The sequence below is a fragment of the Megalobrama amblycephala genome, linkage group LG4, assembly GCF_018812025.1.
Source record: "Megalobrama amblycephala isolate DHTTF-2021 linkage group LG4, ASM1881202v1, whole genome shotgun sequence".
Taxonomy (NCBI): domain Eukaryota; kingdom Metazoa; phylum Chordata; class Actinopteri; order Cypriniformes; family Xenocyprididae; genus Megalobrama; species Megalobrama amblycephala.
In genome coordinates, this window is record NC_063047.1 from 6,531,764 (window position 1) to 6,549,756 (window position 17,993).

General features: G+C 35.8%; 1 protein-coding gene across 2 annotated transcripts; it reads right to left on the bottom strand.

The window, feature by feature from the left end:
- Window positions 1-2,350: 2,350 nt before the first annotated feature.
- erlin2 (ER lipid raft associated 2) lies at window positions 2,351-17,889 on the bottom strand. Of its 2 annotated transcripts, none has more exons than XM_048187044.1 (12): window positions 17,189-17,889; window positions 16,219-16,323; window positions 16,038-16,119; window positions 15,901-15,947; window positions 12,216-12,277; window positions 11,849-11,974; window positions 11,224-11,297; window positions 8,799-8,857; window positions 7,554-7,645; window positions 7,338-7,427; window positions 3,378-3,457; window positions 2,351-3,148 (listed from the first exon to the last, which is right to left on the bottom strand). In XM_048187044.1, exons 2-12 carry the CDS (start codon window positions 16,320-16,322, stop codon window positions 2,969-2,971), a joined length of 996 nt encoding a protein of 331 aa, XP_048043001.1. In that variant the 5' UTR covers window position 16,323; window positions 17,189-17,889; the 3' UTR covers window positions 2,351-2,968. The 2 variants fall into 2 exon arrangements, with proteins under 2 accessions (XP_048043001.1, XP_048043000.1); XM_048187043.1 differs by having other exon boundaries at window positions 8,799-8,860.
- Between the last annotated feature and the right edge of the window lie 104 nt (window positions 17,890-17,993).

Genomic DNA, 17,993 nt, shown 5'->3' on the forward strand with positions numbered 1-17,993 from the left:
GCTCCACCCAAACTTTGTTAATAAAATATCATTTGGTTACCAACATTCTTCATGATATCCTTTTTTATGTTCCACCAAAGAAAGTAAGTCATATAGTTTATAAACTACATAAAGGTGATTAAATGATGACAATTTTCATTAACCTGTCCAACTGAAGACAGTTTATGTCTTTATTATTATTATTATTAGATTATTAAAACAGCTGGAAATGCTATGTCTGGAAAAAATTGGGAAGAGATTTGTTCATAAGCAATTAAATGGCAAATTTTTTTGCGATTATACAACAAAAAAGTATGACAACATTGATGTAATACTTCAAGACCACAGTGTTAGACTGAACAGCTGTTCTTTATTATCATGATGCCAATGTTTAGTACATCACATCTCTTTACACATAATCGGGAAATTGCACAAGAAAGCATTAAGCATTTCTTTTCCTGTAATGTCCTCACTGCAAGTTCCCACAAACTGCAATCAAGGTATCTGGATAAAGAGGCAAAGTTTCTTTAAAAAAAGACCCTATAAAAACAGGCCATCAGCCAGTGTGGATCATACTCACAATGGTCTTCTATGGCTGTCCAAGTGTTGATGAAAAAGGTTTTGCTTAAAGTCAACCAACATTTCACAAAGTTAATCCAAAAAAGTAAATCTGACAGTTGGAAAAAAGAACACACGAATCTTGAAATCTCAAGCCTTTTTTCTTGATTTGATTTTTTTTCTTGTTATATTTTTCCATCGGCATGTTTTTAAATCTTCCACAAAATACATACACTTCTCCTTAAATCAATTTTACCTTTAATGTTGTGCCATGGCAAAAAAACAAAAAACAATATTAATAATAATAATCATTATTATTGATCACCTTTCATATAGCATTCAAGTCTTTATTAAATGTAAAAGGGAACACTGAACTACCAAGCGTTTTTGAAGATGAATATATTTTTAAAACTGAACACAAAGACTTAAGGAAAAAAAAAAAAAAAAACTTTACTGTATAAACAATTACCCACCCAACACATAGCCAATTTTTAAGTACTGTTAATGTACATTTATATAAAGAAACTGTGAACTTGACAACACACTTGACAAAAAAGAAAAAGTAAAAATCTTTGGGAAGTTCTGACGAGTCTCTGAGGTTTTGAACAAAGTATTACACAATCTGCTACAATGTTTAAAACAAAGCAATTCTCAGCCAAAACACAACTGTGTTTAAATAAACATACACTTTGAAAAAGTCTCACTAAAGTTCTCAAAAGAACTAAAGGTTCCCACTTTATATTAAGTGGCCTTAACTACTATGTACTTACATCACAAAATAAGTACAATGTACTTATTGGGTTCATATTGAATTGCAAAACACTTTTGCTGCTATTGAGGTGGGATACGGGTAAGGTTAGGAGAAGCTTTGGTGGTATGGGTAGGTTTAAGGGTGAGAGTAAGGTGTAAGGGATGGGTCAACAGTGTAATTATAAATGTAATTACAGAAATTAATTACAGATATAATTACATGCAGGTGTTTTTAAAATATAAGTACAATGTAAAAACATGTATGAACACAATAAGTGCATTGTAACAAATGATTAATTTAAATGTAAGTACATAGTAGTTAAGGCCACTTAATATAAAGTGGGTCCAACTAAAGTTCTTAAATCAAAGCTGTCCAACTTTCAAAGACAGTAACACTCATGAGATCAATTTATAATTTCAAATTTACTAATATGAGGTATGCTGTTCATTTTTAGGAACATTTATACGGTACATCAGTGAAAAATTTCTTCCTTCAAGTTACAGATATATATGACTGTTAACGTGTATACCTGACTTCCAGATATAACTCATGTGGATCAGTAGCTTGAGGTACAAGAATGAGGTACACTGTGTACATGATCTTCATATGTAACTATTTTAAACACTGAACAAAAAAATGCCTGTATATTTTGTAATAGAACTTGAATTTAGAGGAAATGGAATCATTTATGGAACATATTCCAAACATAACTAACAAACTAAAGTAGAATAAACATTCCATGAGTGAGAAACAGCTCACAGACATGCTAATTTGTAAAGGTCAATGACCAGACTAAGACAATAACTAATTATTGATGCAGTCAACACTCAAATCCTCGGAAATGTGAACGAGACAGAAGAACTGGGAGGTTTATGAGATCACAGTTCCTCTCTGGGCTTATCAGTGCTGCATGCATACTAGAAAAGGCAAAAAACGCTTGCTAATTTAAAGGGGGCATCGCTATATAGTGTACTGTACATTGCTTAGGAGAGAAAATTTCTTGCTGCGTTCAAACTACTAAAAATCTGCACACGCATTGCTTCTATATGTAACGTTATATGATTTATGCTACACTGTTACCACATGACCTATGCTGTTGGTTTACACAACTATGTCCTCACTACAAATTATCTCTTGAAAGAGATATCTTTTCTCAGTAAATTAGTTCCATCAGTGGGGAAACAAAACAAATGGCAACAAAGTTTTAAAAAATCCTAATCTACTACATACTCTTTAATTCTGAGGGGCTTGAAAAAATAATCCCTGAGGTATAAGAGCCTTTAAGATGCTAAAATGTCTATTAAGTACATAAACCAATCCCTCAGTGTAAAAACAACAACAACAAAAAAAAAATTAATGACGGTTTCATTTTATAAACTTGATATATCTTAAAACATGCACAAATCTTGTGCGTACATTCTCAGATTCCAATTTAAAGCGCCACATTCTGTTCTATTGAAAAGTATAATACTCTGTTCAAGCACCACTGGCTTGTGATCAAGTCACTAGGGTATAAACGCAGGCGTTTCTGTCCCACTGATAAAGCACCATGTCACTTTACTGAAGTGGTTTCAGCTGTACTGATTGTACCAATGCAGTCTACTGACTGGCCATTAGTCTCTCTCATTACCTGTTAATTTATCCTCAGTGCTACAACCCAGAGTTCTATCCCATCTCTTGTCATTCCAAGTCCAGTATCCCCTCTGAGATGGCGTCTATGGCTTTGGAGGCAGCGGAGGAGGAGCTTCCTGGTCCTGATTCCATAAACATGTTAGGGATCTCACTTCCAAAGTAAATCTTACTATTAGCTGCTATTGCCTTAAATTTCATCAGCTGGAGATATTCAGGGGTCAGCTTGAGCTGTGAGAAGAGAAGAGAAGAGAAGAGAAGAGAAGAGAAGAGAAGAGAAGAGAAGAGAAGAGAAGAGAAGAGAAGAGAAGAGAAGAGAAGAGAAGAGAAGAGAAGAGAAGAGAAGAGAAGAGAAGAGAAGAGAAGAGAAGAGAAGAGAAGAGAAGAGAAGAGAAGAGATAAACACATGTTCATAAAACAATGAGCACAGTAATGATGGGGTGCAGTTTTAAGAGTTTACCTTATTGGCCTCAGCTGCTCTCTGTGCGGTGTAGAAATCTGCATCTGCTTTTGTTTTCTGCCTAGCAAGGAAAGCACTGTCTATAAAGACAGCAAAACAAATAATAGTGCAAAATGAACAACAGAAATCACAGCAACATTCATTCAGAACTGTGTGATGAATTCATTCTAAGCATCCCAATTCACACTTATGATTATTAATATATTCAGTCGGATCACCCAAACCTCCGAAAATTAGAGAGTTAAGAGTTAACAAGTTGTAATTATGAGTTAGAACTATACAAGGATGTGACTGCTTTTTACAGGTCTCTTAATTAGGGTAATTCCTACATAGTGTGAAAGCATCTTTGTATCTTAACAAGTCGGCTGCCATGAGTCGACCAGCTTTCACATAAAATAAAACAGACAACTATTAGATGACCGTGTACATGATTTTTAATGTATTTTTCAAAAGTACTATTTATTTCATGTAAAAACTTTTAATGTGGGAAAAATTGACTGAGACTGACTTTGTTGCACTCTGCCAGATTTGTCACTACTTTTACAACCAGCACTCAGTTGAGACATGCAAAAGACATTCTGGCCAGTTTCACTATTCGCTGGAAAGATTAGGACAGCGGATGTCCAAGTATTATGAGGCAGTATATACACCAGAGCTTTTATACTTAAGCAACCCTGTCAGAGATCAAGACATAGTGAGGACTTCTAGAAAAAACAAATCTGGCTTTTATTATAATTTACTTTGTTGATCAGCATAGACTTTCCATTCAACTTGCTCCAGCAGATCAATCATTAAGTAGAACTTTGACACCTCAAACATCATTTAGTAATAACACATGTCCGCTGTGCTAGCTGTCATTCTAACAGTATCACACATATAGTGTATATTATTGATTATTTAATTATTTATGCATTTATCAATTTACATAAAAACTGTTAAACATGCAAGATGTAACATATGCTATAATTTGTATCATTTTCATTACAAATCCATTAAAATAACTTACTTAGCCTTCAAAACCGCAATGGGAAGGGAGCAGTGAAAGACAATGTAATTTCCTCATTATCTTCACCTGGAATGTTACCATGACAGCACATTGACAACAGGACCTTCTTATTATTGTTGTTAATATAATTGTTGAAAATTAATATACACTTTATAATGAAGTTGTTTTATTTATCTTTAAAAAAAAAAAAAAAACGTACTTTATACACAGTACATGTGTGTTCCCTCTCAACTTTAAAACTGGCCATCTTTTTTTTTTGTACCATTGCAGGTAGTCACAATGTATCTACTATTAAACACATTTCATACCTATGAAACTTATTTAAACTTAATATGAAATGCATGACTAAAATGTGTGTATGAAATCAAAACAACTTTTTCAATTCTGTTTAAATGTTAACTCAATCGCGAGCACTCATCACCCTGGGGTCACATGACCATAAACGATAAAATTACTTATGTGAAGTGACCATTGCACGTACCTAGGCATGTGACAGTATCAAATTTTCATGTTGTGATAATTGCTGAAGCTTTTATCACGGTATACAGTATTATCATGATATTGAAATAAGTTGCAAAAAAAGTGTTTATAGTATAACAGGTTGAAGAACTCTTTCTTATAACAAAAAGAACTGAACATTTAAATATAATAATGCAGTACACAAAAAAAATTATAAAGCAAAATGTCTCAGACAAATGAAAGTGCAAAAGAATGATAAAGAACAACAGGCAACACTTTGTTAATTAACTAAGATTAAGAATAAGCAATAGCTACATTTGTAACATAAGGTATTATTTTTTGTTAATGTTAGTTAAAAAATACAACGGATCATTATTAGTTTTAGCTCAGGTCCATTAAATAATAATTTGATATAATAATAACATTAACTAAGATTAATAAATGTCAGTTTGGTAATAATGAATTAACATGTTAACTAATGAAGCCTTATATCACTTAGTGTTAATGAACTGTAACAAATAATCAGAACATTTTAAATCATTATAGGGCATGTTGTAGTCCAGATTAAAATATAAAAATGTTTAAGTTTGTAAATAAATAGCCTATTAAGTCTTTAAGAATTAAGTATTTGATGCTGTGATGAACAACATTACTAATACAAAAAACTGAATGGCTGTTTAAAGCATTTTAAATACTGTTCAGTAGCAGAGCTGCTTTGTTTACGGGTTTCTGGGGTAACCACAGTATTTCTGCTTTTCAATCAGTGCCATCTGCTGTCAGAGAGTGAACGCGCACTTTCATTCAGCGCGTCTCCTTCACTCGTTTCACCATGTGCTTCTCATGCATGTTGGGCTTGTTTACATCTGAGTGCGCGTGTCCCTTTGACGCAGAATACAGCGTTTTTGTGCATTTTATATGGCTGATGAGGAAAGTATTCTTAAAATGTATTATAAAAATTGGATAATTCGTAATAAATAATAATTCAACAATTCAACAATTCATTCAATAATAATTAATCTTAAGTGCCCATGATAACAATATTGTGCAAATTGATTATCGTGATATATCGCATTACCGAATATCGGCACATGTCTACAATGTACCCTTGGCTAACAAACTTGTGGAAGGGCTCTTTGTGAGGTCTTCACTTTTGTTTTAAAACTCCCCTACAAATGGTATCCCATTCCCATGCCCTTAAAGAAAAATGCTGTTTGGAATTTACCCATTATGTAGGCTATTGTGTTACAATGAATAGCGGCATAATAATAAACTAATATACAAGTTCCAAAGCATGTTCAGAACAAACAGTCCTTGCATCTGCCTCTATGACACCATCTTGTACATACTGTAGGCTTACATTGAGAAAAGAAAATATCTATAATTCTACCCAGTTTTTAGCTTTACATTAGTTCAGATTAACTCTGACTGTCCAATTTCCTAACCAAACAATTTCCTAACCAAAAAAAATTCCTAACCAATGTTCACATAAAACCTTGTGAACATTGTGGTTTTTAGCATGTGTGATTCAGCCGTTTGGCTCAGGAAAGTATATTTCCCAGAATTACTGTGAGAAGAAACCTAACCTTTAAAAAACATTCCATAAAACTGCAAAGTAGAAGACACAAGGGCAGACATACTGATGAGTAAACTACTGTTCATTTTGCCTGTGTTAAATAGTATATTCGAATCATACTATTTGACCCTCATTTCCTTTAATAAATCTACAAAATGTCCCCAATGAAACCCATTAAAACTGTATTTTTTAATTCCAGGGCCATTAAACTATAAAATAATGCAGTCTTTGTTAATAGGCTTTCAGGTTTAGCCTATAAAAGCAAAATACTCACTTTTTTCCTGTTTTCGGCTTCTGCATATTATAGAGCCCATTTGGATTAATTATGCAGCTATAATTGTGTGGGTGTGTTGGCGTGGATGTCAGTGTGTGGTTTGTATGTGTGTACTAAAAAAAAAAAATGGTGTGTGCGCGTGTAATATTTAAGAGAGAAAAATTCCACTGTAGTGCAAATCACAAATCCCACAGCTGTCTGTACCACTGGAGCTTCGCTGGCATCTAACGGGGGAAATTTGGTACTGTGCCTCAAAATATTACTGAAAGCTAATTTTTTGAGATATCAACCTCAAACTTGGAACACAGTTATTTCTAGCAGTTATTGAGTTCAACATGTTTTATAAAATATATATTTTATATAAAATAATGTTCATTAAATAATTTTCATAATCTTAAACCTCTATAACTTTTTGTTCATTTCACTTTTTAAACTTTTTTACTTCAACGATAATTTGCCAAGGCTCTTCTTTAAAATGTGACCAAACTGAAGTCTGTGCTCTCTCTTTTTGACAGGGACATTTTTGTCCTCTAAGGACCTCAGAGTAACTTTTTTGTAAATTGACCCATATGGTCAATCTGACCTGCTGTTATTATCCTGCATTGCAGTCTTGAACCCCTGAGGAAACATGAACACACGTTCACCTACCTTCAATTTCTGATATCTTTTTCTCTGTTTCCTTTTCCATAACTTTCTGGCCATATTTGATTTCAGCCACCTGAGCCACTTTCTCTGCCTCTGCAGACATGAAAAAAAAGAGTAACATTCTTTTACTTTTAACTGAGCACTAACTTCATCAGTATTCAATCCACACGACCAAATATGCTCATCAGGCTGAAAATGAAGAAAAACACTTTTGTTCACCAATGACAGCCTTTTTCCTCTCTGTCTCTGCCTCCTTCTCTACCACCTTCTGTGTCTGAGCCGCAATCAGTAACTTTGTCCTCTCACTCTCCCTGAGAAGACACACAAAATAAAGATTCAATCAAGTTCAACTGATAAGGACAGACAGAATATTCTCTCTTTAGACCAAAATACAGTGTTGCAGTTTAGTTAAGCTGTAACCAGGGTCCAAAATTAAGACTCATCGTGCGCTATATGCAAGTACAAAGTTACTTGCCAGCTGGCAACATAATACATTCACAGTTTGAGCCTCACTAATGGGAGTGTTGAGAGTGAAATAAAAATACACAAAGAAATACAGAAAATACAGAACTATGAGTGGCTCTTTTAGTGTATGATGCTGTGAGTAACTTAACCTGTACTGTGTGTCACTAATTAATTAATAAAAAAAAAAGTAAGAAGAATAGTTTGCTTACACTTTATTTTAAGGTGCCATTATTACAGTGTAATTATACATTTAAGTACTAAGTAATGACAATTAACTGTATGTACTTACTATAGGCTTAGGGTTAGGATGAGGGTTTGGTTTAGAGTTAACTGTATGCAATTATGCATAATTTCTAGTTATTACTTGTTACACCTGTCAGCTGCTGATGCTATCATGTACCAGCAGATGGCAGCCTCATAGACTGTTATTCCAGACTCCATTTCCCAGAACCCACTGCTCATTATTAGTTTACTGGTTTCAGCTGTGTCTCATTTATCATGTCATTACCCTGTATATTTAAATGCCTTTTGCCATGTACTCAGTATGAAGTCTTGTTTGTTTGTTTTGGTTTGCATGACAGTCAGCATTCTTGAGCTGTCTCTTTTGGTTTCATGGAGTTCTTGGAGTTCTCGTTCCTGTTTCTCACTATGGATGCTATGTGTTTGGACTGATACATGTGTTTTGACCCTCTGCCTGATATGGACTATGATTTTTGGAGAATACTTGTACTAAACTGCATTTGGATCCTTACTCTCTGCTGAATGCTGTGTTTCCACCAACAAATCATTACATTACTACAGTAAATACATGTAACATACGTAACAATGACACTAAAATAAAGTGTTAACAATAATTCCTTTGTGCATATGCATAAATGTGCATAAATCATGGCCAGTAAGAATCATTTATTACCACTACAATCACTCACTGTTTAAAGGTGTTTGGATCATGAATCATTACTATTACATGCCACATGCATAAGGTTCTCATAAACTCACATTAGTTCATAGTTCCTGCGAATGCTTTCTGGAATGTTTGGTTTGGTAACACGGACTGCCTGCTTATGAGGGAGAGGAAGAGAGGAGAGACAAATTAAAGAGAGAAGAGAGACAGACATAATTTTTGTAAATAAAATCTAAATAGATATTTAAAAAGCCAGAACAATCTTCTCACAAAGAGACCTTGTTATGCAACAATTTTGCTAGAAGGCCCTTGAGAAAGGAGTCGAAGTAGCCTGAATTCTCTAATGGAGGTTTTTTTGGGTAATGTGTCATTTACATTACATTAGAGAATTCAGGCTACAAGGAAGAATGAATCAGGATACTGATGATTTCAGTGTTGTACCAATGAGCTGATGTCTTGCACATTTTAGTGCTGCCAGATGAGAAACAACAGCAATGGAAATCTACTGCTTGCACAGTTGATTATGAGAAAGGCTCTGTGAAAACTTGGTTCTGCACCAAAGGGATTTGACATAGGAAATGTGAATCCTGCCAAACCAAAGCTATTCAAACCAAAATATCTGACTTCCTGTTGGTCAGAGCTAATGACAAGTTGAAGTTGAAGAAAGTTGTCCGGCTCAATGAGAACAATATGTGTACCAAGTTTGGTGACTGTAGTTTAAACTAACCCCCCACTTTTGTCAAAAGATGGCACTATAGAGGCCCTCCTCCCCGCCTGTTTCTACAGTTTTGCCCATGTCTACTGGTTGACATCTCTGCTGTTTGTATCGGGTTTCATGCATTTTGAAGCATGCTAAGCATCTCAAAAGCATCCAAAACGAATATTAAAGTTTGATGTGTTTGAGATATCACGATTATTTTCACAGGTCTATATCTGCTGTGTATTGACATTACACTGATGAAGTTTGAAGCAAATCAGGTAAAAATAAAAGGGTGATCTCAAAGCATTTTGAAAGTGACACTTCCTGCTGCCAGTTGGTGGCGCTATAACTTTGACTCACAATTGTCACATCCATGTGATCAGCCTCCTACAACGAACACACAGGTGAAGTTTCATAAAAATCAATCCATGTATGCAGACATTAAATAATAAATAATAAATAAATAAATAATAATAAATAATCCTTACATTTATATAGCGCTTTTCTGGGCACTCAAAGCGCTTTACATATTGAATTATAACACATTTCCTGTTTCCCTTTTCTCGCTATAAATTTGTTGCCTCGCCACGGCCAAACCGTTCGAGATATCAAAAATCCGCTCGCAATTTAGCATCCTCAATGTCTTGCCTTCATGCTGACCGAGTTTGGTGGTGATCGGATTAATCGTCTAGGAGGAGTATATCTAATTCCAGAGCATGCGTTTTCCAAACAACCCATAATAGCCGACTTCCTGTTGAGCTGACGTATAGCTGACCGATGAGGTCTATATGTGTACTATATGTGTACTGAGTTTCATACTAACACATGCAAGCGTGTTTGATATATGGACATTTTTAGACCACGTTCAAGGGGGTGCTGTCGAGCCCCCCGCCACGCCCGGGTACCAGCTTCTGCCCGGCCCTGATGGCCGACGATTCTGGTGTGTGCAAAGTTTCAAGAGTTTTTGAGCATGGTAAGGGCCCCAAAAGTGCCTGAATAGTTGAAAAAAAATAATATCGCTAAAGAAAACAACAGGGCCTTCGCCTTCGGCCCTAATAAAAAAAGAAAGACAAACACATACACAAATAGCATCGTCTAACAAAATGTGAAACCAGATAAAGTTTTGGTAATGAGTTACGAAAGACCATGGTTATCTTCCCTGAATTTGAAAGAACTGTGTAACTAAGCACTAACATATAACCTGTGCAGAAGATGGCTGTTGACAATGCTGACAAGAACAGAATTCTGTGGAATGGAACAGAAGACAGACAGACAGGCCCTGTGTACACTAGCATGTTTTTGCTACAGTTGCACAAGTTTTGCTATAGTTACGCCTGTCGTTTACACTACACCAGCATTTTCGAACCTTGAAAACAGAGACTTTTGAAAACGCTACTGACCCCCTTTTAGTTTGAAAATGCCAGGGTTGTGTTTTAGTATAAATGAATTTTGAAAACAATGGCGTGGCTGCGTATCCTTGACGACCGTGTAAACAATAACATGGAGACTGAACTGCAATCTTTGCTGGCTTTGTTGTTATTTTTTGCAACCACTGTGCAGTTAAACTCTGCATTTTTTTAATACTGCAGCTACCTACATGGAGGCAACTGTTTACACTTGTACGAGCATGCCCAGTGTGCATGAATGGTCATGTGACATGCGTTTTCGGCCGTTTAGTGTAGATGGAGACTGTTTCTGAAACGCTGTGGACACTACACTGTAGATGAGGATCGTTTTCATTTTAAAAGGCTGTTTTAAAACAAAAACACACTAGTGTAAACAGGGCCTAAATTGCCAAGCAAATCCATGATGAATCCCACCTGAATGATGAGTCCAGGTGCCATGCTGGTGAGATCCTCCTGCAGCGTGAGCTTTAGATTCTCATCTATTTGATCTCAGGTTGGAAAAAAATCAACAGGTCACTTAATAACTGATACACAGAACTTATAAACCTAACTCATTTTCTCATCACAACACAACTAAATAAAAAGCAGTAGAGAAGCTTAAGCCACTAGTCACATAGAGCACCTCCACATCACCACTAGAGGGCTGTAATACCCTCACACCATTGTGAAGTGCATTTATTATAGACATCTAAATCTATTATGAACTTCTGACACTGGAAAATGCAAAATGCATTTCTAGAGCTAAAGAAAATCCAAAGTAATTACTATAGGGAGTTTGAGATATTGAAAAACATTCATACTATTTTCTAATAGCTAACCTTCCTAATGAATTATACTGTGCATTTAGGGTGTCTTGACATTTTAGCAAGTAAAAATGCATTTACAGAAATGCATGTCCAATGAGTGTCTACTGAGAGGCAGTTGCTGTCAGCTGCAAGGAAGAGACCCTTACATTGAAATATGGGTTTTAAAGCAGCAGAATATTAACGAGCTTACTGGTATAAAATCATCCAACACACTATAAAAACACAACACTTACCAAATAGACCTATGTAGACCTCCTGAAGCGAGTGCACACTACAGAACTGATTCAGCTCATGGTGAACCTTGTTGAAAATCAGGGCTTTGTCATAGTCGGCAGTAAAGTTTCTCACAATGCCATAAACTGCAGCAGAGCAGACAATGATGTTAAGAAAAAGATGAAAAGGGCACTTAAAATAAATGACAGTAAAAGTCTGAGTCATCAGAAGTGATATAAAATATTTATCGGTGAGGAGGCTATGCCAAAAAGGCTCTTAGTGGGCCCACCCATGTTACAGGGCCCAGGAAAATGTTCCCAGTTGTCCACCCCTAACGACAGCCTTTTATGCAGTTCTACATTATAAATGACAAAAAACTCATTTTACCTGCAGAGGGAGCAAGGTAGTTCACCACCTCAATGAGATCAAAATAGATAATTACACCTCCACTGCAAAGCAAAACAACATGTTTCCATATATGAATGAGTGTGTAAATCTATCTAACGTTTATTTTACTTTCTTATATACTTTTACAGAAACAACAGTAAAGACATTTATAATGTTACACATTTACTATTTCAAATAAATGCTGATCATTTGAACATCCTATTTATCAAAAAAAGAAACATTTATTTTAGGCTGTGATAAGAAATGTTTATTGAGCACCAAATTAGTATATAACGATGATTTCTGAAGACTGGAGGCTGCTGAAAATTCAGCCTTGCCATCACAGGAATAAATTACATTTTAAATTATTTTAAATTACTATTAAATTACAATTTCACAATATTACTTTTTATAAGAATCTTCTTCAAAAACATCAAAAATCTTACTGACCCCAAACTTTTGAACAGCATTGTATATATAAAGATATGATAACACTCATTTACCCACATTAAAGTTGCAGTAAGAGATTTCTGAGAAACACCATTGATATTTGAAATCAACACCCAAACAAACACACTTTGCAACACAAGCAACTAGTAAAAGCTGACGCAACAACACATGATTCAAAAACAACAGCATATCTTGGTTCTGTGAAACATTCAAAAACCATGTTATTCATGTATCGAGCAGAGACAAATCAACCTTTGTCTCTTTCAGGCCTTCCTGCTCTCTAACGTCTCTCGAATGCTAGAAACCTTTTCCAATATTAATGTGGATACTAGCTCTTGCCTGATCATAACCCTTCTTCTTCTAATTATATTGCTCTGACCTTTTCCTCTTAAAGGTGCTAAAGAGGATGTTTTGTTTTATACATTTTTGCAATATTACTTGAAACTGTCTTTACTAACTGATAAAAGACTATTTATTAGGTGCACTGAAAGTAATAATATTAATATACATCATCTGTGCACGAGGTAGGGCCTTAAAAACATCAGCCAATCGTTTACGCGATCATCGCGTAAAGGATTGGCCCTCTGGCTTGTCAATCACTGCCATGACGTTCCTTGTGAGAGACGTGCGCGGATTGGCCCTCTGGCTTGTCAATCACTGCCATGACGTTCCTTGTGAGAGACGTGCGCGGATTGGCCCTCTGGCGTGTCAATCACTGCCATGACGTTCCTTGTGAGAGATGTGCACGGATTGGCCCTCTGGCTTGTCAATCACTGCCATGAAGTTCCTTGTGAGAGACGTGCGCGGATTGGCCCTCTGGCGTGTCAATCACTGCCATGACGTTCCTTGTGAGAGATGTGCACGGATTGGCCCTCTGGCTTGTCAATCACTGCCATGACGTTCCTTGTGAGAGACGTGCGCGGATTGGCCCTCTGGCGTGTCAATCACTGCCATGACGATCCATGTGAGAGACCCGCGGCTGCGCGCTCCAGTAACTTTCCACACTCCACAGGCGCTGCATGCAATGTTTTTGTCAGGAGACAGGAGTAACAACTGCAGATTACGAGTCACCTGCGGTGAGTCCGACATAATGAATCCACGGCTTTAAGCCGCGAACACACTTAACGATTGTAAGGCCGATTATGAATGTAAATTGATACTTATGACTGATCGTGCTCAAACGCGTCCAGTCAGATCCAGTTGCTTTCAGTCTGCGATTACAGTCGGTGTTCAAATTCCATGTGAAAGTATATAAATCTGCTTCAGGAGCAGGAAACAATCGCTGTATGTTTTAGCTAGTCGTTAAATGTGTGCCCGGCTTAATAACACAGCGAATGTCGGTGGTAAACACTCGTGTTCCAATACTCGTGCACGAGTTTTGGGAGGCGTTCCCTCTAAATGAGCTGTGAAGGGGGGGGGTTGTTCTTACCCATGCGCTCATTTCAAAAACTCAGTCGACAAAAAGAACCTCTTTAGCACCTTTAAGTAATATCACTCAACAATCTCTCTCTAGTTTCTACAGTCTTTCTACAAATGTCCCACTTGGATCGGTCCAATCTACTTTGTTTTTTCTCGAATTTACACAGCCACTGTGTACAAACACAATTTTTAGCACACACATAGGATAGACATCTAGCAAATAAAAAAAGTTGTTTGTTTAGGTGTTGATTTAATTTTCAACAGAATTTCTCAGAAATCACTTTCCGGGTTCTACAGCGTTCTGACGTAGAACATAGAAGCGCTGCACTGTGTCTACAATGTAAACAGCGTAGGAGAATGATGGAAGAGACACATTTATTGAATAAAGTCATTATTTTTGCTTTGTTTTTGCACACAAAAAATATTCTTGTTGCTTTATAAAATTAAGCTTGAATCACTGTAGTCATGTGGACTATTTTAACAATGTCTTTTCTACCTTTCTGGGCCTTAACAGTGGTAATTAAATTGCTGTTTATGGAGGAGTCAGACAGCTCTCAGATTTCATCAAAAATATCAGTAACACTTTACAATAAGGTTCATTATTTAAACATTAATTGATGTATTAACTAACATAAACTAACCATGAGCAATACATTTGTTACTGTATTTACTAATCTTCGTTAACGTTAGTTAATGAAAATACAGTTGTTCATTGTTTGTTCATGTTAGTTCACAGTGCATTAACTAATGTTAACAAGATTTTAATAATGTATTAGTAAATGTTGAAATAAACATCAACAAAGATAAATGCAGTTCATTATTAGTTCATGTTAACTAATGAACCTTATTTTAAAGTGTTATCAAAATATCGTAATTTGTCTCAAGAAGATGAACGAAGGTCTTACAGATGTGGAACGACATGACAGAAATTTAATTTTTGGGTGAACTAATCCTTTAAGTAAATATAATCATCAAATACAATACATACATTATTCATTATTGTTTACAGCAATAATCTGCAAAGTCTCAGGGAAGAATAGGAGATTTATTCATTTATTTATTTATTTGTTATGTTCTAACACACTGTTTCAACCTTAAAGGTGCTAAAGAGGATGTTTTGTTTTATACATTTTTGCAATATTACTTGAAACTGTCTTTACTAACTGATAAAAGACTATTTATTAGGTGCACTGAAAGGAATAAAAATAATATTAATATACATAGAAATAATATTAATATACATCATCTGTGCACGAGGTAGGGCCTTAAAAACATCAGCCGATCGTTTACGCGATCATTGCGTAAACGATTGGCCCTCTGGCTTGTCAATCACTGCCATGACGTTTCTTGTGAGAGACGTGCACGGCTGCGCGCTCCAGTAACTTTCCACACTCCACAGGCGCTGCATGCAATGTTTTTGTCAGGAGACAGGAGTAACAACTGCAGATTATGAGTTACCTGCGGTGAGTCCGACATAATGAATCCACTAACACGACACAGCGAATGCCGGTGGTAAACACTCGTGTTCCAATACTCGTGCACGAGTTTTGGGAGGTGTTCCCTCGAAAAGATCCTCTTTAGCACCTTTAAGTCTAGGATTCTCCTAAACTGCTGACCTCTATCTTAAGGTGCATTCAGACTAGGCTTTAAACACCCTTTTTTCCACCCTGCAATGACTATATGATGTTGGCTATACAGAACTGCAGGCAGTTCACCAAACAAGAATTTGGTATGTAGCAATAAAGAACCCTAACGCTGGTGTTCTTGCTCTTGCTTTGCCTGCACATGAATCTGATGAATGAACAATTAACCTCACCTTGTGCCGCATGGAACATTCTTTACTTCATCTGTTTGTAGGGTTGTCTTAACGAAAAGTGAGAAGATGCAATAAGAAAAAAAAACTATTATACAGAACTATAATGTATAAAGTTTTATTTAAAGTCTGCCTCTTACCTGTACAGATTTGAATGTAGTAATGAACGGCAGCATCAGGTGAAATCCAGGGCCACTGGTGGTGGTCAGCAGAGCTCCACCTCTGAGAAGAGAGAAGAACACACATAGAGTAAAGACTGACATGCTCTGCAGCATCTGCTTGGTTTATTTTTAGATTATTGGACAATCTTGAGCATCTGACCTGTAGTAAACACCCACATGTCCTTCCTCAATCTTATGAAGAGCAGAAAACATTGCAGCTCCTCCTATAGCGAGGATCACAGAGGCAATCGCTCCCAATGTCATTCTGAACAAAAAAATAAACATTAATATGTTAACCTATAAAAGTACATCTGCATGCATTCAATAGTAAACAACAATTTTAAACAGGTAACTTATTTGATTTATTGTTTGCATAAGTTACCATTTATAGCCTCAAACAGGAAATGTGAAGTATTTTAATCTTAGCAAACAAGGATGAAAACAGATCCCAAAACAACTTAATAATATTAAAATATATTGTATACATGTAATGTGTTATTGTAGCCTGCTGATTAAACCTGACTAAACTGGTTTGCTTGCATCAATGCTTAAAACGACAGTTTTGTGTGTTTTATGGGTAACAGCTAAACAACATTACTGGTGTGAAACCCAGTGAACGCTACCGAGTTCATGACAGATTGAGAGAGCATGTGGAACACTGACATTGCTGTGACTTTGTTGATAAGAGGATTGAGGAAACCTGAGAGCAACTGTGTATTTTATTGACTGTATATTGTTTGAAAATACCACAAATGAAAACCTCAGTTTAGTAAGCACTAGACTAGAGAGTTCAAAACGCATTAAAAGGTTTTAGAGACAGAATATAACATATAGGAACTCTAAATTAAGGCACGATTGTACGTTAAACACATGACTTGAGTGTCCAGAAGATGTGTGTTTTCGCTTGATGTTACTCAAACTATTCGATACATTTCTACAAATTAGTTACTGTTATGTCAAAATTACAAACATTCTCCTGGCGATAAGCTACAATCTAACCAATAGAAAACACTACTAGCTAGCTTTAAAAGATGTGTATACAAGCAGAATACTTGAGACATCCTGACAACGCGAGACTACAGCGCACAGAAATTACTTTGTGGATGAATGCGAACTAAAAGTGATGTTACCTAAGTACGTAACTCCTTCGTGATGGCCGGTAGAGACACCTGCGATCGATGAGGAAAATACAGCGACGCTCTTTTGCGTCTGACGTCACCACAATTTAGCCACTTTTCCGCTGTTGTTCGAGTATCAGACCACTAGATGGGGACAGAGCAGGATTGTGGCTGAGGGAAGTGATGAATAACCGGAATTTATTTTCAGGTTTCATTTTCATTTTAGCTTAACTGTTAGTACTTTTGTTATGCGCTTTTTTTTAAATTATTATTGTTAATTGAATAGCCTACTACATAGCTTTAACTTATTATTTTTTTTATACTTTTGGCAATTTTAGTATTTCAACTCAAGTTTATTTATTTCAGTTACAGTGGATATAAGAAGTCTACACACCCCTGTTAAAATAGCTAGGTTTAGTGATGTAAAAAAATTAAACAAAGGATCATAACAGAACTTTTGCACAGGAAAAAGAATGCTTTTCTAGTATTTATACATTCCATACTATAATTAAAATATATATATATATATATATATATATATAAAACACAACTTTTAAATAAATTTTTGTTTCAGTTCTGCAAAACATTTCACATTAGAGTTTAAGCACAACAGTTCTATGTCATGCGATTCATCTAAATTTATATGTTGATAGTCTTATCAAGACTTATCAAACCCTAACTTTCAATGATGATTCAAAATATCCAAAACCCATCATAAGATACATTTCAATTTGATTGCTAATGATTCATATGGGAATGATAACGATTCATATTTGACATGAGATATGTGTTTGGCTGGAAAAAAAATTAAAGCTTA